Source organism: Staurois parvus, unplaced genomic scaffold, assembly GCF_062004578.1.
Source record: "Staurois parvus isolate SC_StPar_1 unplaced genomic scaffold, SC_StPar_1.0 ptg000165l, whole genome shotgun sequence".
NCBI lineage: Eukaryota > Metazoa > Chordata > Amphibia > Anura > Ranidae > Staurois > Staurois parvus.
In genome coordinates this window covers 19,057,929-19,076,097 of record NW_028317961.1, presented here as the reverse complement: position 1 = coordinate 19,076,097, position 18,169 = coordinate 19,057,929, and the positions used below count along the sequence as shown (strand labels likewise).

Below are 18,169 nucleotides of genomic sequence, written 5' to 3'. Positions count from 1 at the left end.
TATCTGTCTCAAAAAAATGCTAAAAAATTCATATGGGTACAGTGTTGCATGACCGCGCAATTGTCATTCAAAGTGTGATAGCGCTGAAAACTGGCCTGGACAGGAAGGGGGTAAAAGTGTCCGGACTTCACGTGGTTAAATGGCATAGGATTTTGGATTGGTTACCTAGGGTTAGTGTGCATTGCTCCTAAGCTAAGTAAATAAGCCTCTGGTGAGAGCTTGGTATGTTAGCTGTGATGAGACATATGGCTTAATAGGAATCTAGTGAGGGACAGTTCTTATGTCTCCTGCAGTAGTGGCACAGTAGAGAAATGTTTAGAGGAAGTCAGGGCAAGCCAGTGATAACAGGCTGGCTGTTTTTCTCCGCTCCTGTTAGCTTCAGACATCTGCTCAGTGCAGATAAAAAGTCCCCAACGCACACAACACAACCCAGGCTCCAAAGGAAATTTAATTGCAAACTCAAGTCACTCAGATTAGGTGTAATGTCATTGTCTTTATTATTTTACCTGACTTATTGCTGGAAATATAGGTCATGCTAAATAATTTGCGGCTAACATTTTAATGATTCCATCATCTCTGATGAGATGTAGGTGTATTTGTAATAATAATGTAGCATAAATACATATGGAATAAAGTAGACGCTTAGAAGAAGCATCTGATGCTGTGATAAGATTACGTTTGTATGGCAAAGGAAATTCTTAGCTAAAAAAGCCTTGGTATGGTGGGCCTGGGAACATGCCTGTGCATTTCTGATTATCGCTTTACCTGTACCTTTAATCGTGACTGTGAAATCATATGTGCACATTAGCTAAGTATCTATGCTATACATGGCACTGTATTACGTGTCGATTTTCTGTACTGCCTCATTTACATTTATGCATTCATGCATTGCTTATTCATATAAAGGATGTTTTATGGGGAGAGTTGCATGTCAGTGCTGTTTTCAAAGACCCAAAGACCAGTTATCACGCTGATGTATATTAAAATCCTTCAGCAAATGCTCCCGCCTTGTCATATGGAGACTTAGACAGACGGTTAAGCTCATGTTTATTAAGCTGAAGGCTGTCTACTATCATAATACAGGGCTATAGAAAACTTTTTTTTTCTAACTTCCCATTGCTTATATTGCAGGGTTTGCAACCGCACAGAAAGGGATTTATTCCTGGTTAATGTAATCCTTTATGAGCCCTATAATATAAGGAAAATACACAAGCAGTGCATTTATTGATAAATGGCATAAAGTGCAGCGCTAATAAAAATGATGAATATAAAATATGTCAATGTTCTAGCATCATAAATAAAATACTTTTAAAATAATCGTGACATTAGTGGATATGCACTATGTTATTGCAGATGAAGAGCTTTAAGAATAGAGCTGTAGTGAACAAATTAATGAAAACATGTTGCGCTGAATGGCAGCGTAAAGGTGATCCAGCAAAACTGTATTAGTGACAATAGTGAAAACATCCAACAAATGTAATGGTGAAACACATAACAGATGTATCAATATTCCAAATAAATTGTCCAATATATATTTGTGATAACAGGTGATAGGTGACTCCGTGATAAAATAATCCTGTTGAAAGCACTCACCAGAAGCGCATATTAAATGCGCATTATAATCAAATAGCTCCTCCACAGGTCAGGCTCATCCACCGTTATGCTCAAAATAAGAGAAAAATACCGCTAGCATATCTCAGAATTAGGGGATAAATCCAGCAGACCATTCCACCATCAGCAAAAACACAGCCACACCTTCAAGGGAACAGCTCACAAAACTGAGCCCAAAGAAAAGAGCGTTTATGGTGAAGTATTATATATTAAATGAATCAGAAACATCCACGTGGAGTAAACAGTAAAATACACTTACAAAGATGGCTGCAGGACCTTCATGAGGACGCGGCGGCTTGACGTTAGTACGACAGACTCCTCCCTGATGCGTTTCGTGTGCATGCAGGTTATCAAAGGGATCTGCCTCCTACTGATGTCATCACATGCAAGCCTTTATGTAGCCCTGAGTGCGCTGTTGACAACTGTTGTATTTTGTCTTTTCATTAGGATCGTTTTCTTTTACTCATTTACATGGAGGTACCAACGTTAAGTTTTTAATTAGTTCTTAGTTAATGTGAACCCGATTTACAGTAATAAGATCTCTTATCCCCGTTTTTTCTTTGTTTTGTATCCAGCCCTGGTCCTTTCAGATGTTTTTAGTCCTGTGGTCTTCTTAAAAATGGTACACAACCGCGCGCATGCTCGGGGCTATATAAAGGCTTGCATGTGATGGCATCAGTAGGAGGCAGATCCTTTTGATAACGTGCATGTGCATGAAATGCATCAGGGAGGAGCCTGTTATACTGACGTCACGCCGCCACATCCTCATGAAGGTCCAGTGGCCATCTTTGTGAATGCATTTTACTGTTTACTCCACGTGGATGTTTCTGATTTATTTAATAAATAATACTGCATCATAAGTGCTCTTTTCTTTGGGCTCAGTTTTGTGAGCTGTTCCCTTCAAGGTGTGGCTGTGTTTTTGCTGATGGTGGAATGGTCTGCTGGATTTATCCCCTAATTATGAGATATGCCAGTGGTGTTTTTCCCATATAACGGTTGATGAGCCTGACCTGTGGAGGAGCTATTCGATTATAATGTGCATTTAATATGCGCTTTTGGTGAGTGCATTCAACAGAAGAATTTTATCACGGAGTCACCTATCACCTGCTATCACTAATATATATTGAACTATTTATTTGGAAAATTGATACATCCATTATGTGTTTCACCATTACATTTGTTGGATGTTTTCACTATTGTCACTAATACAGTTTTGCTGGATCACCTTTGCGCTGCCATTCAGCGCGACATGTTTTCATTCATTTGTTCACTACAGCTCTATTCTTAAAGTGCTTCACCTCCAATAACATAGTGCATATCCACTAATGTCACCATTATTTTAAAAGTATTTTATTTATGATGCTAGAACATTGACATATTTTATATTGATTATCTTTATTAGCACTGCACTTTATGCCATTTATCATTTTAAGGATTTAGCGGGTTGCCCTTTTGTGCAAGCTGCTTTTTTCTCCCATGTGCTCACTACCATTTTTATCAGTGCATTTATTGGACTGCTATTTAGCATGTTTCTCTTATTGTGGCTATACATGCTATGATTTTATCATCCCATCAAAATGCGATTCAATAAAAACAGTAAATATGCAAATGACTGAATAAGCAAAACTTCTCTTTTGATTCATTTAGATTGGCTTAATTCAAGCTGAGTTGATCAGGCAGGGTGGAAAATTATTGATCCTGTTGTATTGATTGGCAACATTGAGATGCTTACTTCAAGAATTCAATTGTATTTTGATTGAGCTGGTTATGGGATTGTATGGCGAAAACAGATATGTGATTAACTTACAATCATATCTTCCAATCATCTATCAAAATCCACTTCCACATGTGTGTCATATTCATCAAATGCATTGTTGACTATAGATCAATTATTCTTTTCAGGTGAGGTCAGTTGGAAAAGTAATCAATCATTTATTGAAGCGTGTATGGCCAACAATAGACTGACAGTCGAGCTCATGTTTATTAAAATATATGTGAACCCTTACGTTGTAAAACAACCCATTCAATTTAAAATAGAAAGGAAAGGCAAAACATTTGCATATATATATATATATATATATATATATATACTATACTGCCAAAAGGTATTGGGCCAGAAATCCAAATCATTGGATTCAGGTGTTCCAATCACCTTCATGGCCACAGGTGTATAAAATCAAGCACCTAGGCATGCAGATTGCTTCTACAAACATTTGTGAAAGAATGGGTTGCTCTCAGGAGCTCCAAGCATGGTACTGTGATAGGTTGCCACCTGTGCAATAAGTCCATCCATGACATTTCCTTGCTACTAAATATTCCACAGTCAACTGTTAGTGGTATTATAACAAAGTGGAAGCAACTGGGAACAATGTCAACTCAGCCACAAAGTGGTAGGTCACATAAAATTACACAGCGGGGTCAGCGCATGCTGAAGCGCACAGTGCGCAGAAATCGTTAACCGTCTGCAGATTCAATAGCTAAAGATCTCCAAACTTTGTGTGGCCTTCAGATTAGCACAACAACAGTGCATAGAGAGCTCCATGGAATGAGTTTCCATGGCCAAGCAGCTGCATCCAAGCCTTACATTACCAAGTGTAATGCAAAGCGTCGGATGCAGTGGTGTAAAGCACACCACCACTGAACTCTAGAGCAGTTGAGACTTGTCCTCTGGAGTGATGAATCAAGCTTCTCTGTCTAGCAATCCAATGGACGTGTCTGGGTTTGGTGGTTGCCAGGAGAACGGTACTTGCCTGACTGCATTGTGCCAAGTGTAAAGTTTGCTGGAGGGGGGATTATGGCATGGGGTTGTTTTTCAGGGGTTGGGCTTGGCACCTTAGTTCTAGTGAAGGGAACTGTTAAGGCGTCAGCATACCAAGACATTTTGGACAATTTCATGCTCCCAACTTTGTGGGAACAGTTTGGGGATGGCCCCTTCCTGTTCCAACCTGACTGCGCACCACTGCACAAAGCAAGGTCCATAAAGACATGGATGAGCAAGTTTAGGGTGGAGGAACTTGACTGGCCTGCACAGAGTCCTGACCTCAGCCTGACAGAACACCTTTGGGTTAAATTAGAGTGGAGACTGTGAGCCAGGCCTTCTCATCCAACATCAGTGCCTGACCTCACAAATGCACTTCTGGAAGAATGGTCAAACATTCCCATAACACACACTCCTAAACCTTGTGGACAGCCTTCCCTGAAGAGTTGAAGCTGTTACAGCTGCAAAGGGTGGGCCCACTTAATATTGAAACCTGTGGACCAAGACTGGGATGCTATTAATGTTTATGTGTGTGTAAAGGCAGGCGTCCAAATACTTTTGGGAATATAGTGTACCATATTTTTCGGACTATAAGGCGCACATAAAATCCCTATATTTGCACAAAAATCGGCAATGCGCCTTATATTCCGATGCGCCTTATGTATGAACAGTGTATGTTCACACTGTGCTGAAGAATCTGTCAAAATGTTTTATTATGACTTTGGTAAGCGACGAAGCCACTCCCCTTGCTTATTCGAGCTTATCCTGGCGACGATAAACCAATCAGAGCCAAGCAATCAACAACAAATCAACACGAAACTATTAAGACGAAGCTTTTTCACTTACCGAAAACTACTTTTCCTAATATGTACTGTGCTTCCAAATCCGGTAATTAAGGACCCCAAAATGGCACCTGTTAAGAGACCTGTTAAGAGACATGCTTACGACGCGTATTTCAAACTCAAGGCCATCAGCCAAGCAGTACAACATGGGAATAGAGCAGCAGCGAAAAAATTCAACATTAATGAATCAATGGTACGGAAGTGGAGGAAACAAGAAGATGACCTGCGTCAAGTAAAGAAGACGAAGAAGAGTTTCCGAGGGAACAAGGCAAGATGGCCACAATTAGAGGACAAAATTGAGCAGTGGATTACTGAACAGAGAACAGCAGGTAGAAGCGTCTCTACAGTCTCCATTCGACTTAAAGCAACAGCGATGGCACAAGATATGAACATCAACGAATTTCAAGGAGGTCCTTCTTGGTGCTTCCGTTTTATGAAAAGGCATCATCTCTCCATCCACACAAGAACTACCACTTCTCAGCAACTGCCAAAGGATTATGAAGAAAGGATGGCCATCTTCCGCACTTACTGCAAGGACAAGATCATCGAAAAGAAGATCCAGTCAGACCACATCACAAACATGGATGAGATCCCTCTCACCTTTGACATCCCCGCAAACCGTACTGTAGAAAAAACAGGGACGTCTACTGTATCTATACGCACCACAGGGAATGAGAAATCATCCTTCACTGTAGTTCTTGGTTGCCAGGCTAATGACCAGAAACTACCACCCATGGTCATTTTTAAGAGGAAGACTTTGCCAAAAGACACGTTTCCTCTTGGGTTCATCGTCAAGGTCAATCCAAAAGGCTGGATGGACGAGGAGAAAATGAGCGAGTGGCTGAGAGAAGTTTACGTCAGGAGACCAGATGGCTTCTTCCACAAGTCTCCGGCCTTATTGATCTACGACTATATGTGCGCTCATCTCACTGACACTGTCAAAAGCCAAGTGAAGAAAACCAATTCGGAGCTTGCCATCATTCCTGGAGGATTGACCAAAGAACTCCAACCACTAGATATTGGTGTCAACAGGGCGTTCAAGGCTAAATTGTGAGCCGCATGGGAGCAATGGATGACAGAAGGTGAACACACATTTACCAACACAGGCAGGCAACGCCAGGCTAGTTATGCCACTATCTGCCAATGGATCGTCGATGCCTGGGCTAAGGTATCGGTTTCAACTGTCGTCCGAGCTTTCACGAAGGCCGGAATCATCAATGAACAGCCAAGCAACAGCAATGAGACTGAATCGGATGATGACGAGAGGGATCCGGGCTTGCTTGATGCCGCTATCGCCCAACTGTTAAATTCCGACACCAAAGACGAGGAATTTGATGGATTCGTAGAATATGAATGATTGAAAAAGTGAGCATACTCTTTTGTGTAATATCTGACCTATCCGACTATTTTGTTTCGCTTTAATATTGTGTAATATTGTGGTCTGACTGGATCTATTGTGTAATATTGACAGTTATTGTTAATGATTTGAATAAATTCTGACTTATCCGACTATTTTGTTTCGCTTTATGCGCCTTATAATCCGGTGCGTCTTATATATGAAAATAGATCCGTTCACTAATACTGCGTCTTATAATCCGGTGCGCCTTATAGTCCGAAAAATACGGTATATAAAATAGCCTTTTTTTCTTTTATAATTGAATACATAATTTCTGTTCTCAGCTGCATAAGGGGCTTAGAGAAGTGAGTGTAGCAGAACAGCAGTACACTGATCGTCTCAGTAAATCACTGTGTAGGGAGGTATGTCAGCACACATCTGATCATTGGAGGATGGGCAGGCTGTGCTCCCAGCACAGCCAGAAAACTGACCGCTGGGAAGAATGTGCTACTATGCCTAGTGTGATTAGTGTGAAGTAGGCAGGAGGACTGGCAGGATCACTAGGTATTTCACACAAAGGAAGCAAAAAAAAGAAAACAGGATACTTTTTAACACAAGTACATGGTAAAAAAGACACATAGTAGGAATATGAAATGTTTGGGTAACATATTCTTTAATCTCTAGATGACTGTGTAACGCATATATGTGGTGCCAAGAAAAGTGGGCTTTATTGTCCAGCCACTGCACACTGAGCTATTTCTGACAACTTTTGATCATGGCTTCTGATTGGAAGCCAGCGGGAAGGACAGCATGGTATGTAATGTCCAAGAGGTAGCATGGATTCTCTGTCATGTGACTACGGTGATTGGCTCCCACAGCAGTTACTTGATTCAGAGCCAATCCTGTTGACTTCCAATCAGGGCCAGGATCAAAATCATTCAGTAACAGCTCGATCAGTATACTGCAGCTGGGCATTGAGGTCCACTGTACTGTACCGTTAAGGGGCTAAAGTGATTGTAAAGGTGCAAGTTTTATTTTTTTTTTTAAATAACAAGCATGTCATACTTACCTGCTCTGTGCAATAGTTTTGCACAGAGCAGACCCCATCCTCCTCTTTTCAGGTCCCCTGTTGGCACTCTTGGCCCCTCCCCCTTGCAGATTGCTCCCATAGCAAGCTGCTTGCTATGGAGGTACTTCTATATACTCGCTTCCGAGCTGGCTGTGTGCGTCCATTGACACACAGAGCCAGCTCGGCCCTGCTTTGCCCCCCTCTCTCTCCTCACTGGCTGTGATTGGCAGCAGCAGGAGTCAATGACTCCCGGCTACTCTCTGTAAAACCATTGTACAAAGCAGGTAAGTAAAACAGGTTTGTTATTTTAATGAAAATAAAAAGGTTTACAATCACTTGAAGGTAAAAACCTGCAGGGTTTAGGACTATCTACTCTATGAGATAACAAAAGGGTTATATCAAACTTTTTCTTCAAACTTCCCATTGCTTATAATGCAGAGTTTGCAGCAGCACTGAAAGTGATTCTTTGCAGGTTACTCCATGGTTAGCCATTTAACATAAGGAAAACACGCAAGCAGTGAGTTTATTGGACTATTATTTATTTATTTTATGTACTTAAATACTGTAGCATCGTCAATGAATGCAATGCTTTACATACTGTACATTGGACGTACGTCTCAAACAGTACACAAGACTGTCAATACATTTGCTCCAGTAACATGCGTTTAAAAATAAGTCAACTATCCAGCACCTAATACAGAAAAAAATATATAATAGTCAGCAGTAGTCTGGATCAGTCAATCAGATCTCATTTTTTATTCATTAGTAGCAATTACAGTACTTATAGCTGTATTTGGAACCATTGGTTCATTGACTTACACATTGGACTGTCATTGAACATTTGTCTCTCACAGTACACAAGACTGTCAATACATTTGTTCCATGAAACTAAGCAACTCTTCAGCTACACCTATTACAGAAAAAAACATATTATAGTAGCCTGAAGCTGTCAATCAGATCTCACCTTTTATTAACCACTTGCCCTCCAGAGGATTTACCCCCCTTCCTGACCAGGTCATTTTTTGCTATATGGCGCTGCGTTACTTTAACTGACAATTGCACGGTCATGCAACCCTGCACTCAAATGAAATTTAGGTCCTTTTTTTCCCACGAATAGAGCTTTATTTCAGTGGTATTTGATTCCTGTGCGCTTTTTTATTTTTTGCGCTATTAATAATAAAAGACCAACAATTTTGAAAAAAAAAAACTATATTTTTGACATTTTGCTATAAAACATGTCTAGTAAAAAAATTTTAAAAATCAAGTTTCGTCATAAATTTAGGCCATAATGTATTCTTCTACATGTCTTTGCTAAAAGAAATCCCAATACATGTAAATTAGTTGGTTTATGTGAAAGTTATAGCGTTTACAAATGACGGTATATATACTGGGATTTTTTTATTTTTATTTCTACTAGTAATGACGGCGATCAGCGACTTATAGTGGGACTGTGGGCATTCTGACACTGGGGGGAACTGACTTGGTGTCAGTGACACCAATACAGTGATCAGAGCTAATAAAAAGCACTGACACTGTACTAATGGCACTGAGCAGAAAGGGGTTAACATGTATGGCGATCAAAGGGTTAACTGTGTGCTGTTTTACATACTGGGCTATGTTTGTGCTTGCCCAGCCATACAAAGCAGTGTGCAGGAGCTGACGGGGAGAGAACTGTTGCGTTTACAAACAGTTCTCCCCCCCCCCCCCTGTCGGATATGCTCGGCAATCACCGGGCACCGGCGAGTAATCACCTGCTGGGATCCAGTGATTGACAGCCAAAGCTGCGAACTGTGGAGTGGATAGGGCACACGCATGCCTCTCGCGCGACCCCTACTCGGAAATGCAAAATCACATATATACGTGATTTTGCGCACCTGTGGCACCCTGTAGCAGTACTTCTTGAAATAAAAAAGGTGGCTCTAGGTAACCTGTCAGCATAGTGCTTATAGCACCATTGGTTCATTGACTTGCCGGGACCATTGGTTCATTGACTTACACATTGGACTTATGTCTCTCATAGTAGACTGTCAATACATTTGTTCCAGTAACATGCATTAGAAAATAAGTCAACTATCCAGCTACACCTATTAAAAAAACATATTATAGACTGCAGGATAACACCTCTTAATAATTAGTAGGAATAAAAAAAGGTGGCTCTAGGTAAGCAACCATGTTTTACTGCACACTGGGGTTTATTTACTAAAACTTGAGAGTGCAAAATCTGCTGTAGCTCTGCATATAATCCAATCAGCTTCCAGGTTTTTTTTTGTCAAAGCTTAACTGAACAAGCTGAAGTTAGAAATTGACTGGCTACCATGCACAGCTGCACCAGATATTGCACTCTCCAGTTCAACCCCTGTGCCTTTAGCTGTATTCAGGACTGCTGATTAATTGACTTACACAATGGACTATAACTGGACATACTGTATGTCTCTAACAGTACATGAGGCTGTCAATACATTTGTTTCAGTAACATGCATTAGAAAAACAATTCAACTCTCCAGCTACATCTATAACAGAAAAGATGAAAAAAAACAAAAACATATTATAGACAGCAGACCTCACCTTTTATTGATTAGTAGGAGTATAAAAAGGTGGCTCTAGGTAAGTTGTCATTTCTTTCTACACAGTGCTTATAGCTGTATTTGGGAACATCGGTTCATTGACTTACACATTGGACTATCATTGGACATACTGTGGGGATTATTTGCTAAAACTGCAGAGTTCATTGGTTTCTATGCAGAGTTGCACCATATTTTGAACTCTCCAGTCTTGGTATATAACCCCCACAGGAGATTTACTAAAACTGGTGCACTCAGAATCTGGTGCAACTCTGCATAGAAACCAATCAGCTTCCAGGTTTTATTGCCAAAGCTTCAGTGAACAAGCAGGAGTAATAAGAGGATTAGTTACCATGCACAGCTGCACCAAATTCTGAGTGTTCTAGTTTTAGTCAATCTCCCCCTGTATATTTCCTGTATGGTCCAGTAACATGCATTAGAAAACAAGTCAACTCTCCAGCTACACCTATTGCAGAAAAAAGCAAAACATATACAGCTGTAGTCTGGAGCAGTCAATCAGATCTCACCTTTTATTAATTAGTAGGAATACAAAATGTAGCTGTACATAGGCTGCCATGGCTTTCAGCACAATGGTTATAGCTGCATTCGGAACCATTGGTTCATTGACTTTGGACTATTATTGAACATTTGTCTCCAACAGTACACAAGACTGTCAATACATTTGTTCCAGTAACATGCATTAATAAAGAAGTCAACTCTCCAGCTACACCTATTACAGAAAAAAAACATATTATAGATAGCAGTAGCTTGCAGCACTCAGTCAGAATTTGCTTTTTATGAAATTAGTAAGAGTAGGAATAAAAAGGTGGCTGTATGTTGGCTGCCTTGGCTTTCAGCACAATGCTTATATCTGTATTCGGAACCATTGGTTCATTGACTTACACATTGGACTATCATTGAACATTTGTCTCTCACAGTACACAAGACTGTCAATACATTTGTTCCAGTAACTTGCATTAGAAAATAATTCTACTCTCCAGCTATATCTATTACAGAAAAAGCATATTAGAGACAGCAGTAACCTGAAGCAATCAGATCTCACCTTTTATTAATTAGTAGGAATAACAAATGTGGCTCTAGGTAGGCAGTAATGTCTTCCGGCCCAATGCTTATAGCTGTATTCGAGACCATTGGTTCAGGAATAAACAAAAGTGGCTTTAGCTAGGATGTCAAGTTATTCAGCACAATGCTTATAGCTGTATTTGGAACCATTGGTTCATTGACTTACACATTGTTCTGTCATTGAACATTTCTCTCTCACAGTACACAAGACTTTTAATACATTTGTTTCAGTAACTTGCATTAGAAAATAAGTCAACTCTTCAGCTACACCTATTACAGAAAAAGCATATAAGAGACAGCAATAGCCTGGAGCAGTCAATCAGACCTCACCTTTTATTAATTAGTAGGAATAAAAAATTGGCTTTAGCTAGGTTGTCATGTTATCCAGCACAGTGCTTTTAGCTGTATTTGGAACCATTGGTTCAGGAATAAAAAGTGGCTATTTCTAGGTTGTCAAGTTATTCAGCACAGTGCTTATAGCTGTATTTGCAACCATTGGTTCATTGACTTACAAAATTGGACTATCATTGAACATTTGTCTCTCACAGTACACAAGACTGTTAATACATTTGTTCCAGTAACATCTCACTTTTAATTAATTAGTAGCAATTAAAAAAAAGGTGGCTCTTGGTAGGTTGTCATGTCTTTCTACACAGTGCTTATAGCTGTATTTGGGACCATTGGATCACTGACATACACATTGGACTGCCATTGAACATTTATCTCTCACAGTACACAGAACTGTTAATACATTTGTTCCAGTAACATGCATTAGAAAATAAGTCAACTCTCCAGCTACACCTATTACAGAAAAAGCAGATTATAGACAGCAGTAGCCTGGAGCAATTAATCAGAGCTCACCTTTTATTAATTAGTAGGAATACAAAATTGGCTTTAGCTAGGTTGTCATGTTATTCAGCACAATGCTTATAGCTGTATTTGGAACCATTGGATCATTGACCTACACATTGGACTATCATTGAACATTTGTCTCTCACAGTACACAAGATTGTTAATAAATTTGTTCCAGTAACATACATTAGAAAATAAGTCAACTCTCCAGCTACACTTATTACAGAAAAAGCATATTAAAGACAGCAGTAGCCTGGAGCAGTCAATCAAAGCTCACCTTTTATTAGTTAGTAGGAATAACAAATGTGGCTCTAGGTAGGCAGTAATGTCTTCTGGCACAATGCTTATAGCTGTATTCGGGACCATTGGATCAGGAATAAAAAAAGTGGCTTTACCTAGGTTGTCAAGTTATTGAGCACAATGCTTATAGCTGTATTCGAGACCATTGGTTCATTGACTTACACATTGGACTACCACTGAACATTTGTCTCTCACAGTACACAAGACTGTAATACATTTGTTCCAGTAACATGCATTAGAAAATAAGTCAACTCTCCAGCTACATCTATTACAGAAAAAGCATAATAGAGACATCAGTAGTCGGGAGCAGTCAATCAGATCTCACCTTTTATTAATTAGTAGGAATAAAAAAGTGGCTTTAGCTAGGTTGTCATGTTATCCAGCACAGTGCTTCTAGCTGTATTTGGAACCATTGGTTCAGGAATAAAAAGTGGCTTTATCTAGGTTGTCAAGTTATTCAGCACAGTGCTAAAAGCTGTATTTGGAACCATTGGTTCATTGACTTACAAAATTGGACTATCATTGAACATTTGTCTCTCATGGTACACAAGACTGTCAATACATTTGTTCCAGTAACATGCATTAGAAAATAAGTCAACTCTCCACCTACACCTATTACAGAAAAAGCATAATTTAGACAGCAGTAGCCTGAAGCAGTCAATCAGATATCACCTTTTATTAATTAGTAGGAATATAAAAGTGCCTTTAGCTAGGTTGTCATGTTATTCAGCACAGTGTTTATAGATGTATTGGGGACTATTGGTTCAAGAATAAAAAGTGGCTTTCGCTAGGTTGTCATGTTATTCAGCACAGTGCTTATAGCTGTATTGGGGACCATTGGTTCAAGAATAAAAAGTTGCTTTAGCTAGGTTGTCATGTTATTCAGCACAGTGCTTATAGCTGTATTCAGAACCATTGCTTCAGGAATAAGAAGTGGCTTTAGCTAGGTTGTCAAGTTATTCAGCACAGTGCTCATAGCTGTATTGGGGACCATTGGTTCAGGAATAAGAAGTGGCTTTATCTAGGTTGTCAAGTTATTCAGCACAGTGCATATAGCTGTATTCGATACCATTGGTTCAGGAATAAAATGTGACTTTATCTAGGCTGTCAAGTTATTCAGCACAGTGCTTATAGCTGTATTCAGAACCATTGGTTCAGGAATAAGAAGTGGCTTTAGCTAGGTTGTCATGTTATTCAGCACAGTGCTTATAGCTGTATTGGGGACCATTGGTTCAGGAATAAGAAGTGGCTTTAGCTAGGTTGTCATGTTATTCAGCACAGTGCTTATAGCTGTATTGGGGACCATTGGTTCAGGAATAAGAAGTGGCTTTATCTAGGTTGTCAAGTTATGCAGCACAGTGCTTCTAGATGTATTGGGGACCATTGGTTCAGAAATAAAAAGTGGCTTTATCTAGGTTGTCAAGTCATTCAGCACAGTGCTTACAGCTGTATTCGGAGCTATAGGCTCGATGATTTGCACATGTATTTGCCTTCTATAGCACTGTATAATCTAAAGGTAAAGCCACACACTGTTGATGTCTTCACAGACAAAACTTTAATGAGCCAGCAATGTGTAGCACCTACTGTATGTATTTCTGTATAAAACCTGTGTATAGCAGTTGAATAGAGAGTAGTGTCTGGCATTTGGAAGGCTGGTAGGTGAGTTTCAGCACTGCTGGGTGAACAGCTCCTTCCTCCCAGCCATGCAGCCAGCTCTCGCCCCTCTCTCGCTCCTCTCTCGCTCCTCTCCTGCTCTGCACTGATTCATCTCTAATTTCAGGCGAAGTCTAGACTGACACTTGTGGGGCATTTCGTCCCCAGTGAACAACGTGAAGAGGCTGATGACAGAAGGCAGAAGTGATTGAGTATTCCTGATGCTGTGAAGAGTCCAAGCACACCTCAGTGAGGATGGATCCAGCAGTCCCTCCCCCTTCACAAGCCCAACAGGCTGTAGAGTATAATAAGAGCATTGCAGAGATCGGCACACAGCAGCTAAAACCTCTCCGACTGCAGCTCAGGGCTTCCCATCCACAAAAGTTGCTGTCAGATCTGTCATCCACCTAACGATCTCATTTGCAGCTGCTGAAGCTCCAGCACTGTGCGATGTCCTATAGGCACTGGCTTTTATCGATCTTCCTAAGCTGCTGAAACTTTGGGGAACTTGCTGAGTAAGACGATCCTAGTTTTTGCCATCTGTTGAAGATGATCACTGGGCAGAGCTGGAACCTCAGTGTGATCCAGGGCAATGGAAGTCAGGTCCTGCCAGAGAACTCTGTTCCCCAGGGTAGGGAGATGGCATTCTTCATCATCCGGTGTGTCATCCCATCTGTGTATTTAATCATCATTATGGTGGGACTTTTGGGCAACATCACCCTTGTAAAGATCTTCATCACCAACAGTGCCATGAGAAGTGTGCCCAATATATTCATCTCCAGCCTGGCTGCAGGGGACCTGTTGCTGCTGGTGACCTGTGTACCGGTGGATGCCTTTCGCTTCTTCTTCGAGGAGTGGATGCTCGGGGAAGTGTGCTGTAAGCTCATCCCTTCCATTCAGCTGACTTCTGTGGGGGTCTCTGTCTTCACACTCACTGCTCTCAGTGCTGACAGGTAAGAGCTTTCCCAGCTGCTGCAAATGGCAGTGGGTACCACTCCTAGGGCGAAGAGGACGAGTACTGCACATTACAGTCATCTTCTTGTGTTCATTTACTTGGTTTATATAGATTGTTCTGCAGATGAATAGCATTGATCTGAATACTTGCAGCCTTTTATTCCTTTGCATTTTACTCTTAGGGCCAGTTCACACTACATGCATGTCAGTTGCTTTTATTCTGCATCCAAAATGCACAGAGAGTAGGTTATATAGTTGTCAATATCATAGTTCACATCAGTGATTGCAGTTCCAGTGCGTTCTGGTTGCAGAAAAAAAAAGTAGAGCATGCTGCATTTTTTCTGCACAGAACTGTACTGGAACACGGTAAAATGCATATAAAATGCACCGGAATGCACCAAAAAAATGCACTGGAACACACATGTCCCTATTTAAATTGAAGAAAAACAGAGGAGAAAAAATGAACTGGAATGCATAAAAAATGCACTGGAACGCATCAAAAATGGGTATTATTATTATACAGGATTTATATAGCGCCAACAGTTTGCTCAGCGCTGTACATTACAATGGGAGACAATACATGAGACAGTACAGTAACAATACAATTCAATATACGAGGGGTTCGAGGGCCCTGCTCCTTGGAGCTTACAATCTAGGAGGGAGGGGATAGTGGTACGGGAGGGATAGCTGTGGGGGATGGAGTGGTAGGAAGAGTGGAGGGGATCAGCAATTAGCGGAGGGTGGGGTAGGCTTCCCTGAAGAGGTGGGTTTTCAGGGTGCGCCTAAAGGAGAGGAGAGTAGGTGATAGCCTGATGGATTGGGGTAAGGAGTTCCAGAGGATGGGTGAAGCCCTGGAGAAGTCCTGGAGGCGGGCATGGGAGGAGGTGACCAGGGAACTAGAGAGAAAGAGGTCTTGTGAGGAGCGGAGAGTACGTTTTGGGTGGTATTTGGATATCAGGTCGGTGATGTAGTTTGGGGTATGCAAAAATGCATCTGGAATGCATCTGGACCAGGGGTGGACTGACAACTCATGGGGCCCCCGGGCAATAGGGGATCATGGGGCCCCTGTGTCCTTGCCCAAACTCAAAAAAGCCTATGAAAAAGGTACCAGGGGCTTCTCATGGGGCCCCCTACTGACTCGGGCAGTGCCAGAGTTTCCCCTGATCTGGACTGTGTTTCTATAGTGTGAACTGGCACTTAGGGCTCATTCACACTAGATGCAGTTCAGTGCGTTTTTTTTCTGCATCAAAAATGCATGCACAGTGTTTCCATGTATTCCAATGGCCCTGGTTCACACTAGTGCAGTCAGTTCCAATCAGTTTCCAGTGCAGAAAAAAATGTAGAACATGCTGCATTTTTTTCTGTACAGAACTGTTCTGGAATATGGCAAACTGAATCAAAACTGCACCAGAACTGCGTGTGGTGTGAACTGTAAGCAAAAATGTATCCGGAATGCATCCGGAGTGCATTTTTTTAGTGTGCACTGGCCCTTACTCCTTAGGGCTCGTTCACACTAGATGCAGTTCAGTGCGTTTTTTTTTCTGCATAAAAAATGCATGCACAGTGTTTTCCATGTATTCCATGTAGAACATGCTGCATTTTTTCTGCACATAACTGTACTGGAACATAGCAAACTGCACCGGAACTGCGTGGGGTGTGAACTGTAAGCAAAAATGTATCCAAAATGCATCCGAAGTGCATTTTTGTAGTGTGAACTGGCCCTTGGGGCTACTTCACACCAGATGCAGTCCAGACCATTTTTTTGCTGCATCAAAAATGCATGCACAGTGTTTTCCATGTATTCCAATGGCCCTAGTTCACACCAGTGCAGTCAGTTCCAGTCAGTTTTCAGTGAAGAAAAAAAAAGTAGAGCATGCTGCATTTTTTCTGCAGAGAACTGTACTGGAACATTGCAAACTGCTTCAAAACTTCACCGGAACTGCATGTGGTGTGAACTGTAAGCAAAAATGTATCCGGAATGCATCTGGGGTGCATTTTGGTGGCCCTCACTATTTATTTGGATTACAAGAAAAAGATTCACAGGTATTTATTGTACATTGTAGTTCTGGAATCTGTGCACAGTACAGGATAGAAATAAAAATAATATACTAAACACTTGTCAGCGTTCTCTAGAAATATCATTTTTTCCTTAGCATTGATCATTTGTTCTCTTTATTTTGTAGTACTGGTAGGATTGATAAAACTTTTTTTATGTTATGAATTATTTAAAGTGGAGCTCCACCCAAAAGGGGAAGTTCTGCTTTAAGTACTGGTCCCCCCTCTCCCCGTGAGGAATTGGCACCTCTGGGGAGCAGATACCCTATTTTGACAGGTACCCGCTCCCACTTCTGTTGAGATCACCTAGGCCAGTGTTTCTCAATTCCAGTCCTCATGGACCCCCAACAGGTCATGTTTTCAGGATTTCCATTATTTTGCACAGGTGATTTGATCAGTTTCACTGCCTTAGTAATTACCACAGCTGTTTCATCTGAGGGAAATCCTGAAAACATGACCTGTTGGGGGTCCATGAGGATTGGAGTTGAGAAACACTGACCTAGGCAATGGGAAGCAGAAGTTGTCCTCCCCCCCTTCCTCCCTGTAGTCTTCTGGGACACATGACAGGTCCCAGTAGACTACAGGACCATTTTTAAGGCGCAGCGCTACTCGCACATGTGCAGTGGGCACCCACCTGTGAAGTCGCAAGCTGTCACATTCGGGTGCTCACACTTAAGATGCTGGCGCTGGGGAGCGAGGACGGCCGGTGAAACCGGCTGTGGTGAGTACATCACTGGATTGTGGGACAGGTGAGTGACTGTTTTTTAAAAGTCAGCAGCTACAGTTTTTGTAGCTGTTGACTTTTTTTTTTTTGACTTGAGCTCCGCTTTAAAGTGTTACTAAACCAACAACAGTAAAATCAGTCTGTATATGCAGTAAAGCATGCTTGTTATACTCACTGTGGAACCTAGGGGGTTAATCCTCCACATTGTGTAATAATGCTGTTTGATCCTGTCTTCTCTGATCCACCAGCTGATAGTATAGAGCCATAGGAGGCATTGCCACATGCTCAGTTTTGTGTGTATTGCTAGATAGTTTTTTTCTGGGAAGGTGCATGTGATCAGCACAGGGCCAATCAGCACTGTCCAGACAGAG

General features: G+C 41.3%; 1 protein-coding gene across 1 annotated transcript in view; it reads left to right on the top strand.

The window, feature by feature from the left end:
• The first annotated feature begins 14,031 nt into the window (after positions 1–14,031).
• The window catches only part of NMBR (neuromedin B receptor), a 356,579-nt gene continuing 352,441 nt past the window's right edge, over positions 14,032–18,169 (top strand). Inside the window, exon 1 of the mRNA XM_089676276.1 lies at positions 14,032–15,018. Coding sequence (XP_089532402.1) covers positions 14,615–15,018 — 404 coding nt within the window. The 5' untranslated portion in view covers positions 14,032–14,614. The remainder of the gene's footprint in view (positions 15,019–18,169) is intronic.